The sequence below is a fragment of the Lutra lutra genome, chromosome 14, assembly GCF_902655055.1.
Source record: "Lutra lutra chromosome 14, mLutLut1.2, whole genome shotgun sequence".
Taxonomy (NCBI): domain Eukaryota; kingdom Metazoa; phylum Chordata; class Mammalia; order Carnivora; family Mustelidae; genus Lutra; species Lutra lutra.
The window spans coordinates 58,040,052-58,057,145 of record NC_062291.1 but is presented as its reverse complement, the minus strand read 5'-3'; the positions used below and the strand labels follow the sequence as shown (position 1 = coordinate 58,057,145).

The following is a 17,094-nucleotide window of genomic DNA, read 5'->3' as shown; positions in this document are numbered from 1 at the left end:
AATGAAGGTGGACTCTGCTTTGGGCGCAGTCCCCTCTTTGAGTAAGAGCACACCTGCCATGCCCAGATTTCAGTCCTCTTCACAGTTTGGGGTCCTGTTCAGCACACCAGGCCATCTGTTTGTCCCCCCGGAATTAGTCTAGGGAGCAAGCTCTTCTTCGGCCAAATGGAATGTTAAAGCCGCAGAGGCTGAGGGACACGCAGTCTTCTGTGACAGTGATGTGCCAGGCATGGGGATCAGTGTTCTGCGTGCACCATCTCATTTTAGCCTTGGAACAGCAGCCCTATTTTCAGGTGAGGAAACTGTGGCTCACCAAGTTCAGCTACTTGTCCCCGGTCACACCTGGGATGTGGCTCCAAACACGGGCTTGCCTGAATCCATGGCCTGGGCTTTGACACAGCTCCAGCAGTGAGGGCAACCCTCCAAGCAGTCGTAACTCCACCACCTGGGGCATGATGGGCTGCCTAGAGTGACAAAGCCTGTCTCCCTCTTCCAGAACTTGAGCTCTAAGTTAAACACCCAAGCCATCTGCTTCCTTTTTGTGTGGGGCAAGAGGCTAAGCCTCAACTTCCCTTTCCTCCTGCCCAGTGTCGTAATAGACAACAGCTCCATTGGTGGAAAAATGGCCTTCCTGTTGGCCGTGGGCTCAATGCTTTGGGTTCAGCAGCTCTGTTCCCTGCATGTGCGCTTCACAGACAATATTGAGAGCAGTGGTTGCAGAGGGAGCTCCTAGGGTAAGGATGGGATCTTTTGGCTTTTGCCCATTGACCAACTAAGTGACCTTGGGGTGTCATGGAAGCCCTTGGAATAACAGTTCCCCATCCGTGAAATGAGGACACTGTTCTGTTCTCCTCAGTTAGATAATAGGTTAGAAGGGGTTTTGGAACTTGAGAAGAGCTTTTCTTTCTTTTTTCTTTTTTTTTTTAAGATTTTATTATTATTTTTTAAAGATTTATTTATTTATTTGACAGAGAGAGAGATCACAAGTAGGCAGAGAGAGGGAGGGTGAAGGCGGCTACCCGCTGAGCAGAGAGCCCGATGCGGGGCTCAATCACAGGACCCTGTGATCATGACCTGAGCTGAAGGCAGACCTGACTTGAGCCACCCAGGCGCCCCAAGATTTTATTTTTTTTAAGTAATCAGAGGGCTTAAACTCACAACTCCAAGATCAAGAGTCACATGCTCTACCAACTGAGCCAGCCAGGCACCCTGAGAGCTTTTTGAATAATAATAAGTTCACATTTATTGCCTTCTCACTACATGCCAGGAGGTGTGCTAAGCACTTTACAGGTATTATCTTATTTAGTTCTCATAAACCCTGTGGGTAGGCATTCTTATCCCCATTTTATAGCTGAGGAAAACTGAGGCCTAGAGTGTAAGGTGATTTGCTTAAGGTCAGACACTTGGATTCTACCCCAGAAGGTCTAACTACAGGACCCATCCTACAAATGTGAGTGGTCCTTATTAGCCATAAATTGTATGGATTATCATAGAGAAGGCTAATTCATTTAGGTAGAAGACGATGCTGGAATTCAAAGACAGTGAAGTCGGTCCTTCACCAGAAAGGTGAACCCTAGCTGTGCAGAGTGGGAGAAAGTATGCTCAAGCCATCTGGATGCCTCGTGTCCCTTCTCCTGACACCAGCTTCTGGAGGAGGCTCTGCGTGGAGTGTGCTTCCAGGTGGAGGGCCAGCCCACTCCCAGACAGGTGGTTCATCGAGATGCTGTACCTGGTTGTGATTTAGCAGACTCAGTTTGGAGGCAGGTGTCTGTGCCCAAGAAAAGGATGGGAAGACTGCCACTAGCCAGGGCCTCTTCATCTCCCATCTGATTTGCAAACGCCCAGCCTGCTCCCCAGACACTGCTGCCTCCCTCCAGGGTTTCAGCTTTAACTGGCTGTTTGCAGAGCTCCCTCTGCTGGCAGAGGTGCACCACCACACTCATCGCAAGGTAACGGTTTTGGAGATGTACAAATTTTGACATACACACTTTCATGTTGAATCCTCAGGATAGCCCAGTGGGTTCAGTATTATTATTATTTTTAAAGATTTTATTAATTTGTTTTACAGAGATCACAAATAGGAAGAGAGGCAGGCAGAGACAGAGAGAGGGGGAAGCAGGCTCCCTGCTAAGCAGAGAGTCTGATGTGGGGCTCGATCCCAGGACCCTGGAATCATGACCTGAGCCGAAGGCAGAGGCTTTAATCCACTGAGCCACCCAGGTGCCCCTGGGTTCAGTATTATTATCACCACTTTCCAGGACGTGAAACAGACATCCCTGCCCAGTGTCGTGCAGTAAAGTCCAGACTCTTACCAACACTTTCTAGGTCTTCTCTCAGTGACTGTTCCCATATCTAGACCTCTGAGCACCAGGTTGCTTACAACAGTTTCCAAACTCAGCTTCCTCTTCCTCCTCAGGCCACCAGTTCCCTTCTCTCAGCCTTACCACCCAGACCGCAGTCTGTGTCCTGGGAGCGGGCTCTGCCAGCAGGTGGTGTGTTGACCCTCGTGGCTGGAGGTACAGGGCCTAGAGTCAGCACTGAGTTACCTTCTCTGCAGTGACACCTTCTCATGCTAAGTCTCTGTCCTCTCTCTGCTCTGCATGCCGGGAGCACTTTCTATTTTTAGTAAATCAACGAAGAGTAACCTGTGTAAGAAAGCGCACAAATTATAAGCACACAGCTAATGAATTATCCCGCAGTGAAGATTCCGTGTAAAATCCCTTCTGCTAAAAAATTAGGATATTACCACACACCTGGTTCCCACTGTCAGTTACTACCAGCATGGGGAATGCTATCCTGACTTCTAATACTTCTGGATTTGGCAAAGTGAAGAGTTGTCTCAGATATTCCAATGAAAAATTGGCTTATAGATGTTTCATTTTACACAGCAGTAAACTTGTTTTTTTTTCCTACTTTTTTTTTTTTTAATTTGACAGACAGAGATCACAAGTAGGCAGAGAGGCAGGCAGAGAGAGAGGGGGAAGCAGGCTGTCTGCTGAGCAGAGAGCCCGATGCGGGGCTCAATCCCAGGACCCTGAGATCATGACCTGAGCTGAAGGCAGAAGCTTAACCCACTGAGCCACCCAGGCGCCCCAGTAAACTTGTTTTTAAAAGGAGAAGACCTAGGGCACCTCTGGGTGGCTCAGTTGGTTAATTGTCCAACTTTTGATTTTGGCCCAGGTTGTGATCTCAGGGTTGTGAGATCAAGCCCCGTGTCAGGCTCTGCACTGGGCATGGAGTCTGCTTAAGAGTCTCTCTCTCCCTTTCCCTCTGCCCCTTCTCCTTGGTCTAAAAAATAAATAAATAACTAAAAAATAAAAGAGGACCCAACCGAAGGTTGCCAACTCCTTATTTTGGCAAATAATAATGTTTTTGGGGGGGGACCTTCCATTTAGTCTCACTATTGCTTTGTAAGAGAGAAGGCATCTGAGTATCAGCATCACTAGTTTGTACTTCTTTTACTACAGACCACTACAGTACTGACCTTGACTGGCGTGTGACCTGTGATCTGGATGACCCCCGGTGACTGCTTCCAGCACCAACACTACTGTTGCATGAATTTCATCCCAGCCTTCTCTTTATTCCCCATCTATAGCTTCTTGGTTCTTGGACCAAAATTTATTTTTTGATACTTCTTAACTCCCTCAGAAATGTATGTTTTGAGCTTTGCGTGTCTATATGTGGAGGCAAACACCATCTCAGTTTGGCTAAGTTATTGGTATTTATATTTATCCTTGAATTTTTATAATTTGTGCCCCTATTTTAGTCCCTCTTCTTTCCACCACAACACACATATACTCATTCATTCATTCATTCATTCAACAGTTAATTTGTTGAGTGCCTACACTCTTTGCCAGGCACTCCTCCAGATCTTGGGAATGGAAGTGACAAAGGCAAAATTCTTGTCTTCATGAAATTTATATGGTGGATCTATGTTTTTCCCAAGCTCCCCAGAGCTCAGTAGCAACAGTTTATGAGAATCACCTTTGCAAAAGGATATTTAAGAACAAAGGGTGTCTTTAGTCTGTTCAGGGTGCTATACCAACATAACATAGGCTTAGTAGTTTGTAAACAACAGAAATTTATTTCTCACAGTTCTGGAGGCTGGAAGTCCAAGACCAGGGTGCCGGCATGCTTTGGGTGAGGACCCATTTTTTGAGTCATAGCCAGCTCCTTCTTGCTGGGTCTTCACATGATGGAAGGGACTAGGGAACTTTCTTGAATCTTTTTGTAAGATACCAATTCCATTCAAGATCGTTTCACTCTAATGACTTAAATCAAAGACCCCCACCTCCTAACACCATCGTCTTTGGGAGTTAGGATTTCAACATAGGGACTTTGCAGGGATATAACATTCAGACAACAGGAATGTGTGGGTGGCTCAGTCAGTTAAGCATCTGCCTTTGGCTCAGGTCATGATCCCAGCGTCCTGAGATCAAGTCCTGCATTTGGCTCCTTGCTCCGTGGGGAGCCTGCCTCTCCCTCTGCCTGTACTCTCTCTGGAAATAAATAAATATTAAAAAACACATTCAGACCATAGCAAGGGGAAAAATTCACACTGTATCAAGTGAAAGAAGCGGTATACAGAAATTTTGTCCACTTCTGGTTCATTTGGAAGTCTGACTTATTGAAATGTCTTGTTCAGTGGCAGCTAAAAAATGTTTGTAAAATGAATGCATTAAAGCCTAATCAGCCAACACTCACCAGGGGGACTGGCTGGCTCAGTCGGTATAGCATATGACTCTTAATCTCAAGGTTGTGAGTTCAGGCCCCATGTTGGGTGGGTGGGGAGCCTACTTAAAAACAAAGCAAAACAACTCACCAGGATCCAGCCATAGTTTGATGAAATCAGGTTTGTTGATTTGAAGTGGGAGAGGGAATTCCAGAGGAATCTTGGAATACTGCACCCCAAGACAGGGGAGGAAAGCATCTTTTTAAGGTTTGGGCTCCATTTAAACGACTTTGGGGAGGATGGAAGTGAAATTAATTCAGGATTGATTGCTGATTGTGATGTGGGATTAGAAGACATTAGTGAGAGGAAGTGGCGTGGGGGCGGTTTAGCAATTGGGTACCCCCCGGTACTAAATGAAAGTAACTAAGCAGGTTTAGAGCATCACTGGCAGCTTTTTTCTCGTTTCGGAGCAAACTGATTTTCTACTCTTTCAAGTTTGCCCAGGTTTTGACTCTTTCAAATAAACTTGCTTCCAAGCTTTACTTTCGAAATTAGATCTTTAAAAGAATTACAAATACACTTTTTTTTCTTTAAGATTTTATTTGTCAGAGAGAGAGCGCGCGTGAGCGCACAAGCAGGCAGAGGCGGAGAGAGAAGCAGGCTCTCCGCTGAGCAGGAAGCCCCATGCAGGACTCAATTCCAGGACCCTGGGATCATTACCTGAGCGGAAGGCAGCGGTTTAAGCGACTGAGCCACGCAGGTATCCCACGTTTGGTTGTTTTTTAATCTGCAAAATAATTCTAGTTTTATAAGGCTCACTCCTGTAGCCAAGAACCGATGCCCTGGAAGATAAGCCCGAGGGACTCCTCAGCAACCAGCCTCATCTACGCGGCTCCGGGACCCTGACCACGGAGGAAATGTAAAACCGGATGTTGACTATTTTGCCATAGAAACAGACGCGAATCCGGAAGTTACGTCAGAGAAAGCGGAAGTGAAACAGTCTACTTATCCACGTGGGTTCTGCGCGTGTTTCCCGGTCCCTGGCAGCCGGAGCTTTAAGCTCTCTCTGTCCCCGGTATAGTCGACATGGGTCGCTCGGGGAAGTTGCCCTCTGGTGTCTCGGCCAAGTTAAAACGCTGGAAGAAAGGCCATAGTAGCGACAGCAACCCTGCCATCTGCCGCCACCGCCAGGCCGCCCGCAGCCGCTTCTTCAGCCGGCCCTCAGGTAGCGGGGTCGAGACTCCAACGCGCTGGCGGCGGGGTTCTGGCGGATCTGGGTCTGATGGTCTGGGCCTCTCTGGAGGCCCTGGGGCCCAGGCGCTGAACGTTTCTTCTCCTAGAACGTCGCACGTGGAGCCTGCTGTAAAGACCCACCCTCCGCATTTGACAGATGGGGAAATGGAGTCCGCAGTAGGGAAATGACTAGCCCTGGGTACCACGGGTGTCAGAGTTGGGACTTACCTGTAATTAACTTTGGGGGAGTCTGACCAAAGTGTTTTCACCTGCATTTATGTCCCAAGCCCCTGCGTGCAGCCCCCGCGCCGTCTCCCACCGGCACTTAATCCGTCGGGACACAGAAGCAGAAACTTTAACCCGGCGGGTTTGCTAAGTTCTAGGGGTATGGTGGGCTGATGAGGCAGGCCATGTTCAGAATTCAGCCTCTCGAGCTGGGGCCTGGACCCTGCTAGTTTTTGTCGTATGGGTGGATCTCGGCCAAAAGGAGGTTCAGGTAGAAGTGAGGGCCTCACCTGTGCCTCCGGTTTTCAGGAAAAAGCGACCTGACTGTTGATGCGGTGAAGTTGCATAATGAGCTGCAGTCCGGGTCCCTGCGTGTGGGCAAAAGCGAAGCCCCCGAGACGGCCATGGAAGAGGAGGGGGGGGCCGATCTCACGGAGAAGTCCTCGGGCACTTTCCTGAGCGGCCTCTCGGACTGCACAAATGTCACCTTCAGCAAAGTGCAGCGCTTCTGGGAGTCCAACTCAGCTGCGCACAAGGAGGTAGGGGGGAGGGTCAGGAGGACTTGGGGGTGGTGAGGAGGAGCCAGACAGACTTGGGCTTCTTTTTATTTTCTCCCAGTGCTGGCTCACTGTGGCGGGAGACAGCTGGTATTTTTGGATGATGTGTCATCTCTCCTACCTTTTGTGTTCCCTACTCACTAGCTCTCCTAGGGCGGGTTCCACTTTCTGCTTTTTTCTACCAGCATCTCTCCTACTCAAGTGTAAAGTCCCTCGGGTTAGAAATATTTTCCAAATACTTACCTCTCGTAAGGCAGGACTTTTTACATAGAATATTTTCTTTCTTTCTTTTTTTTTTTTTTTAAAGATTTTATTTATTTATCTGACAGAGAGAGATCACAAGCAGGCAGAGAGGCAGGCAGAGAGAGGAGGAAGCAGGCTCCCTGCTGAGCAGAGAGCCCGATGCGGGGCTCTATCCCAGGACTCTGAGATCATGACCCGAGCTGAAGGCAGCGGCTTAACCCACTGAGCCACCCAGGCGCCCCTACATAGAATATTTTCAAGACACGTTTGTTAAGTAAATTAATGCTGAGTAACAATAGATAGAAAATGTTTTATCTAACAAGAACCAGATTGTATTTGTATTTTTTTAGTTAATACTTTTAAATTATACATATTTATATTAATTGTTTAAATGAAAAATGTCAAAATTATGAATGGTGCCAAAGTGATGGGAGTAGAATAAAACGTCAAAGTTGTTCTCCCAGCTTAACTTCTTCATGGTAGTTACTGTTGATGGCTTATCACGTATCTGCCTAGCCCAGCACTGTCCAACATGTGGTGCGAGCCACACAGATAATTGTAAAGTTTTAGTAGCCATATTTTAAAAAAGTAAAAAGTAAATGAAATTGATCTTCTTTTTTTAAAAGATTTTATTTATTTATTTATTTGACAGGGAGAGAGAGAGAGAGAGCACAAGTAGGCAGAGAGGCAGGCAGAGTGGGGGAAGCAGGCTCCCTGCTGATTTGGGGCTCAGTCCCAGGACCCTGAGACCATGACCTGAGCTGAAGGCAGAGGCTTAACCCACTGAGCCACTCAGGCGCCCCCTGAAATTAATCTTAATAATAAGCTTACTATCATTAATTATTGTCATTTCAACCTATAATCGATATAAAATGAGATGATTTGTATTATTTTTATCATATTAAGTCTTCAGAATCTGGAGTGTATGTTAGCTTTACATGTCTATTTGGATGCTAACTCTTCTTTGAAAGGACTTGATTTGGTCATAAAATTTACAATAGCAAAAGGTTCATATTTCCAAGTTGTTCTAAATCTGTTTTCTTAAAACTTACAGTCATATATCTAAGCTGTTTTAAATCTGTTTTCAGGGTGCCTGGGTGGCTCAGTCAGTTAAGCCTCCAACTCTTGATTTCAGCTCAGGTCATGATATCAGGGTGGTGGGATCGAGCCACGAGTTGGGCTCTGCTTAGGAGTCTGCTTGGGATTCTCTCTCTCTCCCTTTTCCCTCTGTCCCTCCCCACACTTGCACACATGGCGAGTGCTCTCTCTCAAATAAATAAATCTTAAAAATATATATATTTGTTTTCCCATAACTAGATTTTTAAAAAAGTATTTATTTGAGAGAGAGCATGTGTGCTTGTGTGCACAAGAAGGGCAGGAGGGGCAGAGGGAGAAAGAGAAGCAGCCTCCCCAGGCAGGGCTTGATCCCAGGACCCCGGGATCATGACCTGCGCAGAAGGCAGACGTTTAACCAACTGAGCCACCCAGGTGCCCCTTAAGTGTTCATTTTTAAATTTATGAATTCAAGATTCAGTTCTTCAGTCACACTAGCCATGTTCCATGTGCTCAGTAGCCTCTTGTGAACATTATTGTTTTAGACTTTCTTGTGTATTTTTTTATTTACGTTTATAGATTATATTTTATATGCAGTGTTCTGCAATTTTGCCCCACTGAACAGTAGTTCTAAATTAATATAGTATTGTTTCCCATTATTTTCAATAGTCCTGTAGTATTTGAATCCATCATTACTTATTATGTAGTAATAATACTTTATTGCGGCACCTGGGTGGCTCGGTTAAAGTGTTGGTTAAGTGTCTGCCTTTGACCCACGTCATGATTCCAGGGTCCTGGGATCGAGCCCTACATCCAGCTCCCTGCTCAGTGGAAACCCTACTTTTCTCCCTCTGCCTGCTGCTCTGCCTGCTTGTGCTCTCTATCTCTATCTCTATCTTTCAAATAAATAAGTAAAATCTTGAAAAATAATAATAGTAATACTTCATTAATCCTCTGTTGATGGCTGCTGTGTTGTTTCAGTTTGTTGCTGCAGTGAACACACTTGTACCTAAATGTTTGCAGTTTCATGCGGGTATTCCTGTAAGAGATGGGTCTTAGAGGTGGAGTCTCAGCAAACTTGTCTGCCCACTCGCTGGGTCTTATGGTGTGTGTGCCTGGCTCTGAGTGCAGTTCATCTTATCTATCTCTAGGCCTTGTCAGGAGAATAATTTGTGAAGGAGTAAGGAAAAGAAGCAGCCCAGGGACGGGATTCAGTATAAAATAAATGTCCTAGGTGCCTTCTCCTTTACGTGCAGATCTGTGCTGTTCTGGCTGCTGTCACTGAGGTGATTCGCTCCCAGGGAGGGAAGGAGACAGAGACTGAGTACTTCGCTGCACTGGTGAGTAGGTGTGACTTGAGAGTGGGTGTCCAGAACAGCAGATTATTCCCGTTGGAGAGAGAAGATGGGTGCCCCTGGCATGAGGAGATAGAGCAGGATATTCCTGGGTAAGGGAGAGTGCTTCAGGGGCGCCTGGCTGGCCCAGTCGGAAGAGCATATGACTCTTGATATCTTGGGGCTGTGAGTTCAAGCCCCAGGTTGGGTGTAGAGATTACTAAAAAAGAAAAAAAAAGAGTGCTTTGGTCATTCTCAGGTGGTAGCTTCATAAGGCTGGTGGTATTTTGCTACACTATCCTTACAGAACAAAAACCTACCATTCTGGTTGTTGCTGTTGTGTTTTCTTCCCTGATCCATGAAGCTGAGTTAGGCCCAGGGAATCCTCTAGAAAAATGGTTGGCAAAGTGTGGCCAGGGGTGGGGCAGGTGGGAGGCTGGTCCTGAGACCCTTTTCTGGGGTTCGTGGGCTATCAAAATTATTATTATTATTATTATTATTATTATTATTATTATTTTAGATTTTATTTATTTATTTGACAGACAAAGATCACAAGTAGGCAGAGAGTCAGGCAGAGAGAGAGGAGGAAGCAGGCTCCCTGCTGAGCAGAGAACCCGATGTGGGGCTCGATCCCAGGACCCCGGGATCATGACCTGAGCCGAAGGCAGAGGCTTTAACCCACTGAGCCACCCAGGTGCCCCTCAAAATTATTTTTATAATAATACTACAACATCATTTGCCCTTTCACTCTCATTCGCTCATGAGTGTACTATAGAGTTTTCCAGAAGTTATCTCATGTCTGCTGACGTTATTTCAACAGCTAATTGTACTTGTGTATGCTTGTATTTTATTTTATTTTAATTTTTTTTTAAGATTTTATTTGTTTGACAGAGGGTAGGCAGAGCAGCAGGCAGAGAGAGGGGGAAGCAGGCTCCCCGCTGAGCAGAGAGCCTGATGCGGGGCTCTATCCCAGGACCCTGAGATCATGACCTGGGCTGAAGGCAGAGGCTTAACCCACTGAGCCACCCAGGCGCCCCGTGTATGCTTGTATTTTAAAAATTTCTCAGTTTTAATTTTTAATGTGGTAAGTATCAGTAGATATCACCTATGTAAACAAAACTTCTCTCGGGGACTCTGCAAGAAATTCTACGATGTAAAAGTTTGAGAACCACTACTCTGGAACAGGGTTTGGCAGACTACGGCCCATGGGATAATCTGATCCAAGGCCTGTTTTTGTACAGCCTGAGAGCTAAGAATGGTTTTTATATTTTTAAAGGATTGTTCAAAACACACTCAAAAGAATATGCAACCGAGACCATCTATGGCCTGCAAACCCAAAAATATTTATGATCTGGCCCTTTATGGAAGAAGCCTTCTGCATAATGAATAAGTTAGCCAGTAATACATAGTTTTTATTATGGGCTGGGCAGTGTTGGGATTGACACATACGAATTTGGTGAAATGTTAGAACAACTTATCTTTGTTTTACTAGTAAGGAAGCTGAATCACAGAAGGTTTATTGCTAGCCCAAAGTCACACAGTGGCAGAGCCAGGATTTGAACCTCTGACACCAGTGTTCTTGTTCTTCACCATCCTGCTGGGCACAGGGTGCCCCTAGCACCCCACCTGCCTAGCTTACACAACTTCCCACTCACCCACTGTGGTCTGGCCCTCAGATGACAACAGTGGAGGCAGTGGAGTCCCCCGAGTCTCTGGCTGCTGTCGCTTACCTGCTGAACCTTGTCCTGAAGCGGTGAGTCCTGTCCCTGGTCTGAGCCCAGAGTCTCTTGGGGCAAAGGGAACTGTATCAGCTGGCCTGATATCATCATGGCCTTATCAGCGTGAGGCTCCCGGGGCAGCTTGGGGTGTTGTACAGGGTGTGAGCCCCTGGTCTTGCAGGTGGGGGAGGTAGGGAGAGGACTGAGGAGAGCAGTGGGGGCCCATCTAGTGGGAATGGAATGGGTAGTGGAGAAGGGAAGAGGCGCGGAGCTCAGGTGCCACAAAAAGCTCACGGAGGTGGTGTCCAGAAGAGTGGGCTCCTGTCCTGACTCCCGCCCACTTGCTGAGTGACTGGGCTAGCGCTGCCTCCCTCTGTCTAGCTCCCTTCTTCAGACCAGGGCTAAGCTTGCTCCTGCTGCTGTAGGACGCCCCTCGGGGTTCCGCCGTCTCTTTTCTTCCCCCACAGTGTGCCCAGTCCTGTACTCGTTAAGAAGTTTTCCGACACCTCCAAGGCCTTCATGGACATCATGGCAGCCCAGACCAACAGTGGCTCCACCTCTGCCCTCCGATGGGTTAGTGTCTGGGTCTGGTTCCCCTCTGCTGTCTTCCAGAGCCCCACAGATCTGGCTGGAGCTCGGATACTCCCCAGGAGGGGTACAGGCACCACGTGGGCTTCCGACGGATTCCCATGTGATTTTCTGGAGTTGGTGAGAACCTGGGCTCTTCTCCCAGCTGGCTGGAGCAGGTGAAACTGAGAGACTCCGAATCTCTTTTGAAGGTCCTCTCCTGCCTGGCCACCCTTCTGCGGAAGCAGGACCTGGAGGCCTGGAGCTACCCTGTGACCCTGCAAGTGTACCAGGGGCTGCTGAGCTTCACGGTGCACCCGAAGCCCAAGGTGAGGCTGCTGGGCCCCCAGGATATGGGGGCAGGGGGCAGCCATTCTAGTAAGTGGGCTCGTCTGTCTGAGTAGGGGGAGTAGGGGAGGCTGCCCCGAGGGCTGGGCTCTTGCCCTGAGGCTCTACTTTTTGTCCCTGACACCGTCTTTGTTTAGTCCTAGAAGGTGAGAGGCAGCTCCTCATCCTACAGAAGGGGTATTCACTGTCAGGCCGTCCTGAGTCCCTGCTGCCTCACTGGTTAGTGACAGGTTTAGCTACAGTGGCAGGAAGGGGCAGCGTGGGGCTTTGGAGTCTCACACTCCTCACTTGGCTGCTGGGTTCACCACTCGTGTGTGACCTTGGGCGAGTTACTTAAGCTCTCTGAGCCTCAGCTTCCTAGCGGGAACATAGGGCCGGTAATACTGAGCTCGCTGCAAGGGTGTGGGGCAACTCCAGTGTCTCTCACAGTTCCTGGCTCAGAGCAGGCCCTCGGCAGTGGTGGCCAGCCACCGCATTTCCTTCTGAAATTGAGGGCAGGGCGCTTGTTCTAGCACAGCAGCAGCGGTCCGCAGTCATTCAGGGGCTCCGCACGCTTCCCCAGGTCGGGTCACGCCTCCTTCCCTGTGTATTCCCGAGGCCGCTCTGCGCTTTCTTCAGGTCTCTGCTGCAGTGTCACTTCACTGGAGTGACACTTGCCTGACCACTGTGTAAAAAGTAACAACCCTTGCCGTATAGTCTGCAAAGTACTTTTACCTCCTGGTGTATGCGTGTGTGTGTTCTGCCTGCCAAAGAGAGAGCGAGTTTTTGGCCAGACTGCCAGACCGTCAGTCCTGAGAACAGTGCCAGGCTTGGTCACACTTGGTATTGTGGGGTGACTGATGGAACCCCTGGAGTAATGAGGACGCTGCTGCTCAGAGATGAAGTGGTTAGCTCGTTCAAGGCCGTTTGGGGAACTAGTGGGAGAGCAGAGATCGGAGCCGAGCTTCGTCTCACTGCCCTGCTCAGGAGTCTGCACACAGGCAGGGCTGGGTATAGTGTCGGTTGTGGAGGAGGCATGCCATCCGCGCTGCTGGGTATATGCTAACCTGGGCCTGGCCCCCATCTCCCTGGCTCGCAGATCCGGAAGGCTGCCCAGCACGGCGTGTGCTCCGTCCTCAAGGGCAGTGAGTTCATGTTTGGTGAAAAAGCCCCTGCCCATCATCCTGCTGCCGTTTCCACAGCCAAATTCTGCATCCAGGAGATTGAGAAGTCTGGAGGTGGGGAACCGGGTCTCCGGCAGGGCCGGTGGGGGCCGAGGCCAGCCTGGGAGGAGTGGGCTGAGGCCAGCCTGGGAGGAGTGGGCTGAGGCCACCCTGAGAGGGTGGGCTGGAGGCTCAGCTCCCTCGCCTGCCAGGCTCTAAGGAGGCCACCACCACACTACACATGCTGACGCTGCTGAAGGACGCGCTGCCCTGCTTCCCAGAAGGCCTGGTCAAGAGCTGCAGTGAGACCCTTCTCAGGGTCATGACCTTGAGCCATGTGGTGAGCTCAGCCTGGGAGCCAGAGGAGTGTGCTGGGGCAGGGGGCTAAACTTCAGACCCTAGGCCCATGATGTTGATGCCTGAGAACTTGCCGGTCCGGCCAGAAGCAGGAGCCGGGGCCTCCCCACCCCAACCCTGCTCTTGTCCACGACCAAGGACACCAGCCATTCTTGGTGTCGGATAGACCAGGCTATCTTCAGGGTCCCGGTCCCTTTGGGAGCTGGTCTCAGGGATCGGGTCGGGGGAAGGGAGCCGAGGCGCGACTGGTAAGGCAGCAGCCCTCTCCCTGCTTGAGCTGTTTCAGCCACAGTCATGGATCTGTTTTCTTTTCTTTTCTTTTTTTTTCTTTTTGCTTATTTACTCACAAATTTGTACAGTAGCTTTAATACATAAAACGATCTACATTTTTGTCATGCTAGCACAATTCTGTTAATTTTTGTATAGCCTCTTGTAGGAGGATACATTCTTTCTAAAGCATCTATTATGTAAATAACACAATCATTGTTTAGAAGGAAGAGCCCATTCAGAACAACTTGCTGTATGTCCTTTCAGATATTTTTTTTGGATAAACAAACAGATAAAAACCTGTGAAAATACAGCCATAATCATAGCCTGCCCACCACATATAGCCTGCTTCTATAACCCATTCTGTTAGAAACTATTTGGTCATGTTCCTCTATTATCTTTATTTAAATCTCTTAAAAATTTCTCAGTAGCTGCCAAGCCTTCATATAGTGACAGTCCTCTGAGTGTCTAGGCGTGGGGGGCATGCTTGAGGTCAGGGGTGTGGGTCTCTCCCAGCCCACTGGCTGGAGTTGGAGGTTGAGGAGCCCAGGGCAGCCATGGGCTTTGCAGTCCCCCACTGAGTGTATGTGTCCTCTCCAGCTGGTGACAGCCTGTGCCATGCAGGCCTTCCACAGCCTCTTCCTTGCCAAGCCCAGCCTGGGCACCCTGTCAGCAGAGCTCAACGCCCAGATCATCACGGTGAGGCCTGATACAGAGAGGTGTGATGGTAGAAGGGTGAGGGGGGGGCCCGTTACTTGTCTACAGAGTGAGCTTGAGTGGGCTGACTGGACTAGCCCAGCGGAGGAGGCCAGTAGTCAAGCAGAGAGGAAGCAGGCAGCTAGGAGACTGGCCACCGAAGCCACATCAGTGTCCACAGGACATGGGGACTCCGACTCTTACTTAACTTAATAAACAATTTCAGCATGGTCTCATGCTGTAACCCATATCTTGAGCAGAGGCTCTCAAATTTAGGGATCCCTGGATGGATTTGGGGAAGGGAGCATAAACATCCCCTTCTTGTTTGCAAAGTGTGCATATGTGCGCCTGTGTACATTTCTCCTGAGAGAGGCTCTGTGGCTTTTGTGAGATCCAAAGGGTTGTGTGACCCAGGTTTTACTCAGCTGATTCTAGAGACACTGACCCCATAAGAGCAGAACTGGGAGGGTTTCATCGAATAGGGAAAGACAGGACCTGGAAAGACCAAGGGGCTTGGGAGCTCCGGGGCCACCTGTGCAGGCCTGTCATTGGGACATGCTGGGAAGGGGTCATTGTCATTAGGCCACAGCAGACATACTCACTCAGTCCTCTGCTTATTCCCTGTCCAACCTCTAGGCCTTATATGATTATGTTCCCAGCGAGAATGACTTACAACCCCTGCTGGCCTGGCTTAAGGTCATGGAGAAAGCTCACATCAACCTGGTCAGGTAGGTGTGGTGGAGGGGTGTCCCAAGGCCTCCAGCCAGGCTACCTGCTCTGCAGTGCAGATGGGAGGGACAGAAGCCGGAAGCTAGAGAGGGAGGGCAGTGTTTCCTTGTCAAGTGTGCTGTAGACCAGCTCTGGTTCTGAGGTGCAGGGCAGGATGGTGTGGCCTGTGGGGCTGGTGCTGTCTTGCCAGAGCAGTTACCAGTGAGCTCTAAGGAGCAACAGGGTGGGCTAAGCATACCGCCCCAGAGGTGGAGCCTCAGTTCCATCCTCAGTTTTGTCATCCCCTGACTGAATCCTCTGTGGTTGGTTTCCTTCTCAGACGACCTCGTGCATTTTCTGTGGCTTTACCCCTCCTCCCACCTGGGTTAACAGGCTCTTCCTCTGGGGTTTGCAGTTCTGTACACCCAGTGTCTGCTCTGTGTCTGTCAGAACATGCATGTGTGAGCTTGGCCACTTCACAGTAGCCACCTGATAATTTTGCTTTTCCAGAATAAGGCTGAGAAGAATAAGTGTATCAGTTGGCAACTTGGGTTTCGCCTGGAGTGAGGATCTCTGAGGACCCTGGGGCCCCACCATGCTGTGTCTTCCCTTCCCTGTGCTGAAGGGCTCCCATCGGCCTGCTCTCTCAGGCCCTGCGCTGAGTGCTTTCCCTCATTGTCCACCTCACTCATCACAGCCATCTGGGAGGAATGTGCTAGCCTTTCCTTTTTTTTTTTTTTTTTTTAAGATTTTATTTATTTATTTGATGGAGAGAGATCATAAGTAGGCAGAGAGGCAGGCAGAGAGAGAGGGGTAAGGAGGCTCCTTGCTGAGCAGAAAGCCCGATGTGGGGCTCGATCCCAAGACTCTGGGATCATGACCTGAGCCGAAGGCAGAGGCTTTAACCCACTGAGCCACCTAGGCGCCTCTGCTAGCCTTTTTCTTGAGCCAGAAACAAGCAGTGCGAGGTAGCTGGTCATGCCGCTGCAAAGGAGCGAAGACAGGTCTCCAGCCCGCACCTGCCGGGCCCACATCCTCTATCCACACCATCCAGCTTTTCTCTGGAGAGGACAGAAAATGGCAAAATAGCCTTATTCTCCACTTCTTAGAATTTTTTTTTATAAGATTTTTTTTTCTTTGAGAGAGAGCAAAGTGGGGAGGACCAGAGGGAGAGGTAGAAGCAGAAGCAGACTCCCTGCTGAGTGCAGAGCTGGACTCGAGATTCCATCCTGGGACCCTGAGACCATGACCTGAGCTGAGGTCAGACACTCAACTGACAGAGCCACCCAGGTGTCCCCTCCACTTCTCAGGATTAGTCCTGAGATTGCAAGCCTCCCACAATTGTGCCACGACATACATCCTAGGCTGTTTGTTGTAATGCTGTAGCTAATAGCAGAAAAACCTAGAAGCCAAACACAACCATACACAAATGTATCTGAGGAGAGGACTGGTCAATATACTGTGAGATACTCTGTAGCCATTAGAAGTTACTGAAGTAGGGCACCTGGGTGGCTCAGTGGGTTAAAGCCTCTTCCTTTGGCTCAGGTCACAATCCCAGGGTCCTGGGATCGAACCCCGCATTGGGCTCTCTGCTCTGCGGGGAGCCTGCTTCCTCCTCTCTCTCTGCCTGCCTCTCTGCCTACTTTTGATCTCTGTAAAATAAATAAACAAAATCTTAAAAAAAAAAAAAAAGTTGCTGAAGTAGAGAGGTACATGCTCACCCGGAAAGATCCCCAAAATGTATTGAGAAGACTCACAGCATACTCTGGAGTGAAACTGTCAGGGTGTGATCCTGACTCCTGCCTCCTACTCGCGACGTGACCTTGGGCAAGTAACTTGACTTTTCTGTGCCTCAGGTTCCCCACTTACAATAAATTATTAAGTCATTGGACTGAATCTCAGTTGTCACAAGGTTTAAGTGAACGAATATGTTATAACAGTGCTTGGGGAATGAAAAGTGTTAAGTAGATGTTA

General features: G+C 48.9%; 1 protein-coding gene across 1 annotated transcript in view; it reads left to right on the top strand.

The window, feature by feature from the left end:
- The first annotated feature begins 5,670 nt into the window (after positions 1-5,670).
- The window catches only part of RRP12 (ribosomal RNA processing 12 homolog), a 29,590-nt gene continuing 18,166 nt past the window's right edge, over positions 5,671-17,094 (top strand). Inside the window, exons 1-10 of the mRNA XM_047702515.1 lie at positions 5,671-5,897; positions 6,440-6,669; positions 9,240-9,323; positions 10,994-11,070; positions 11,503-11,608; positions 11,815-11,931; positions 13,029-13,167; positions 13,305-13,432; positions 14,317-14,415; positions 15,049-15,140. Coding sequence (XP_047558471.1) covers positions 5,759-5,897; positions 6,440-6,669; positions 9,240-9,323; positions 10,994-11,070; positions 11,503-11,608; positions 11,815-11,931; positions 13,029-13,167; positions 13,305-13,432; positions 14,317-14,415; positions 15,049-15,140 — 1,211 coding nt within the window. The 5' untranslated portion in view covers positions 5,671-5,758. The remainder of the gene's footprint in view (positions 5,898-6,439; positions 6,670-9,239; positions 9,324-10,993; positions 11,071-11,502; positions 11,609-11,814; positions 11,932-13,028; positions 13,168-13,304; positions 13,433-14,316; positions 14,416-15,048; positions 15,141-17,094) is intronic.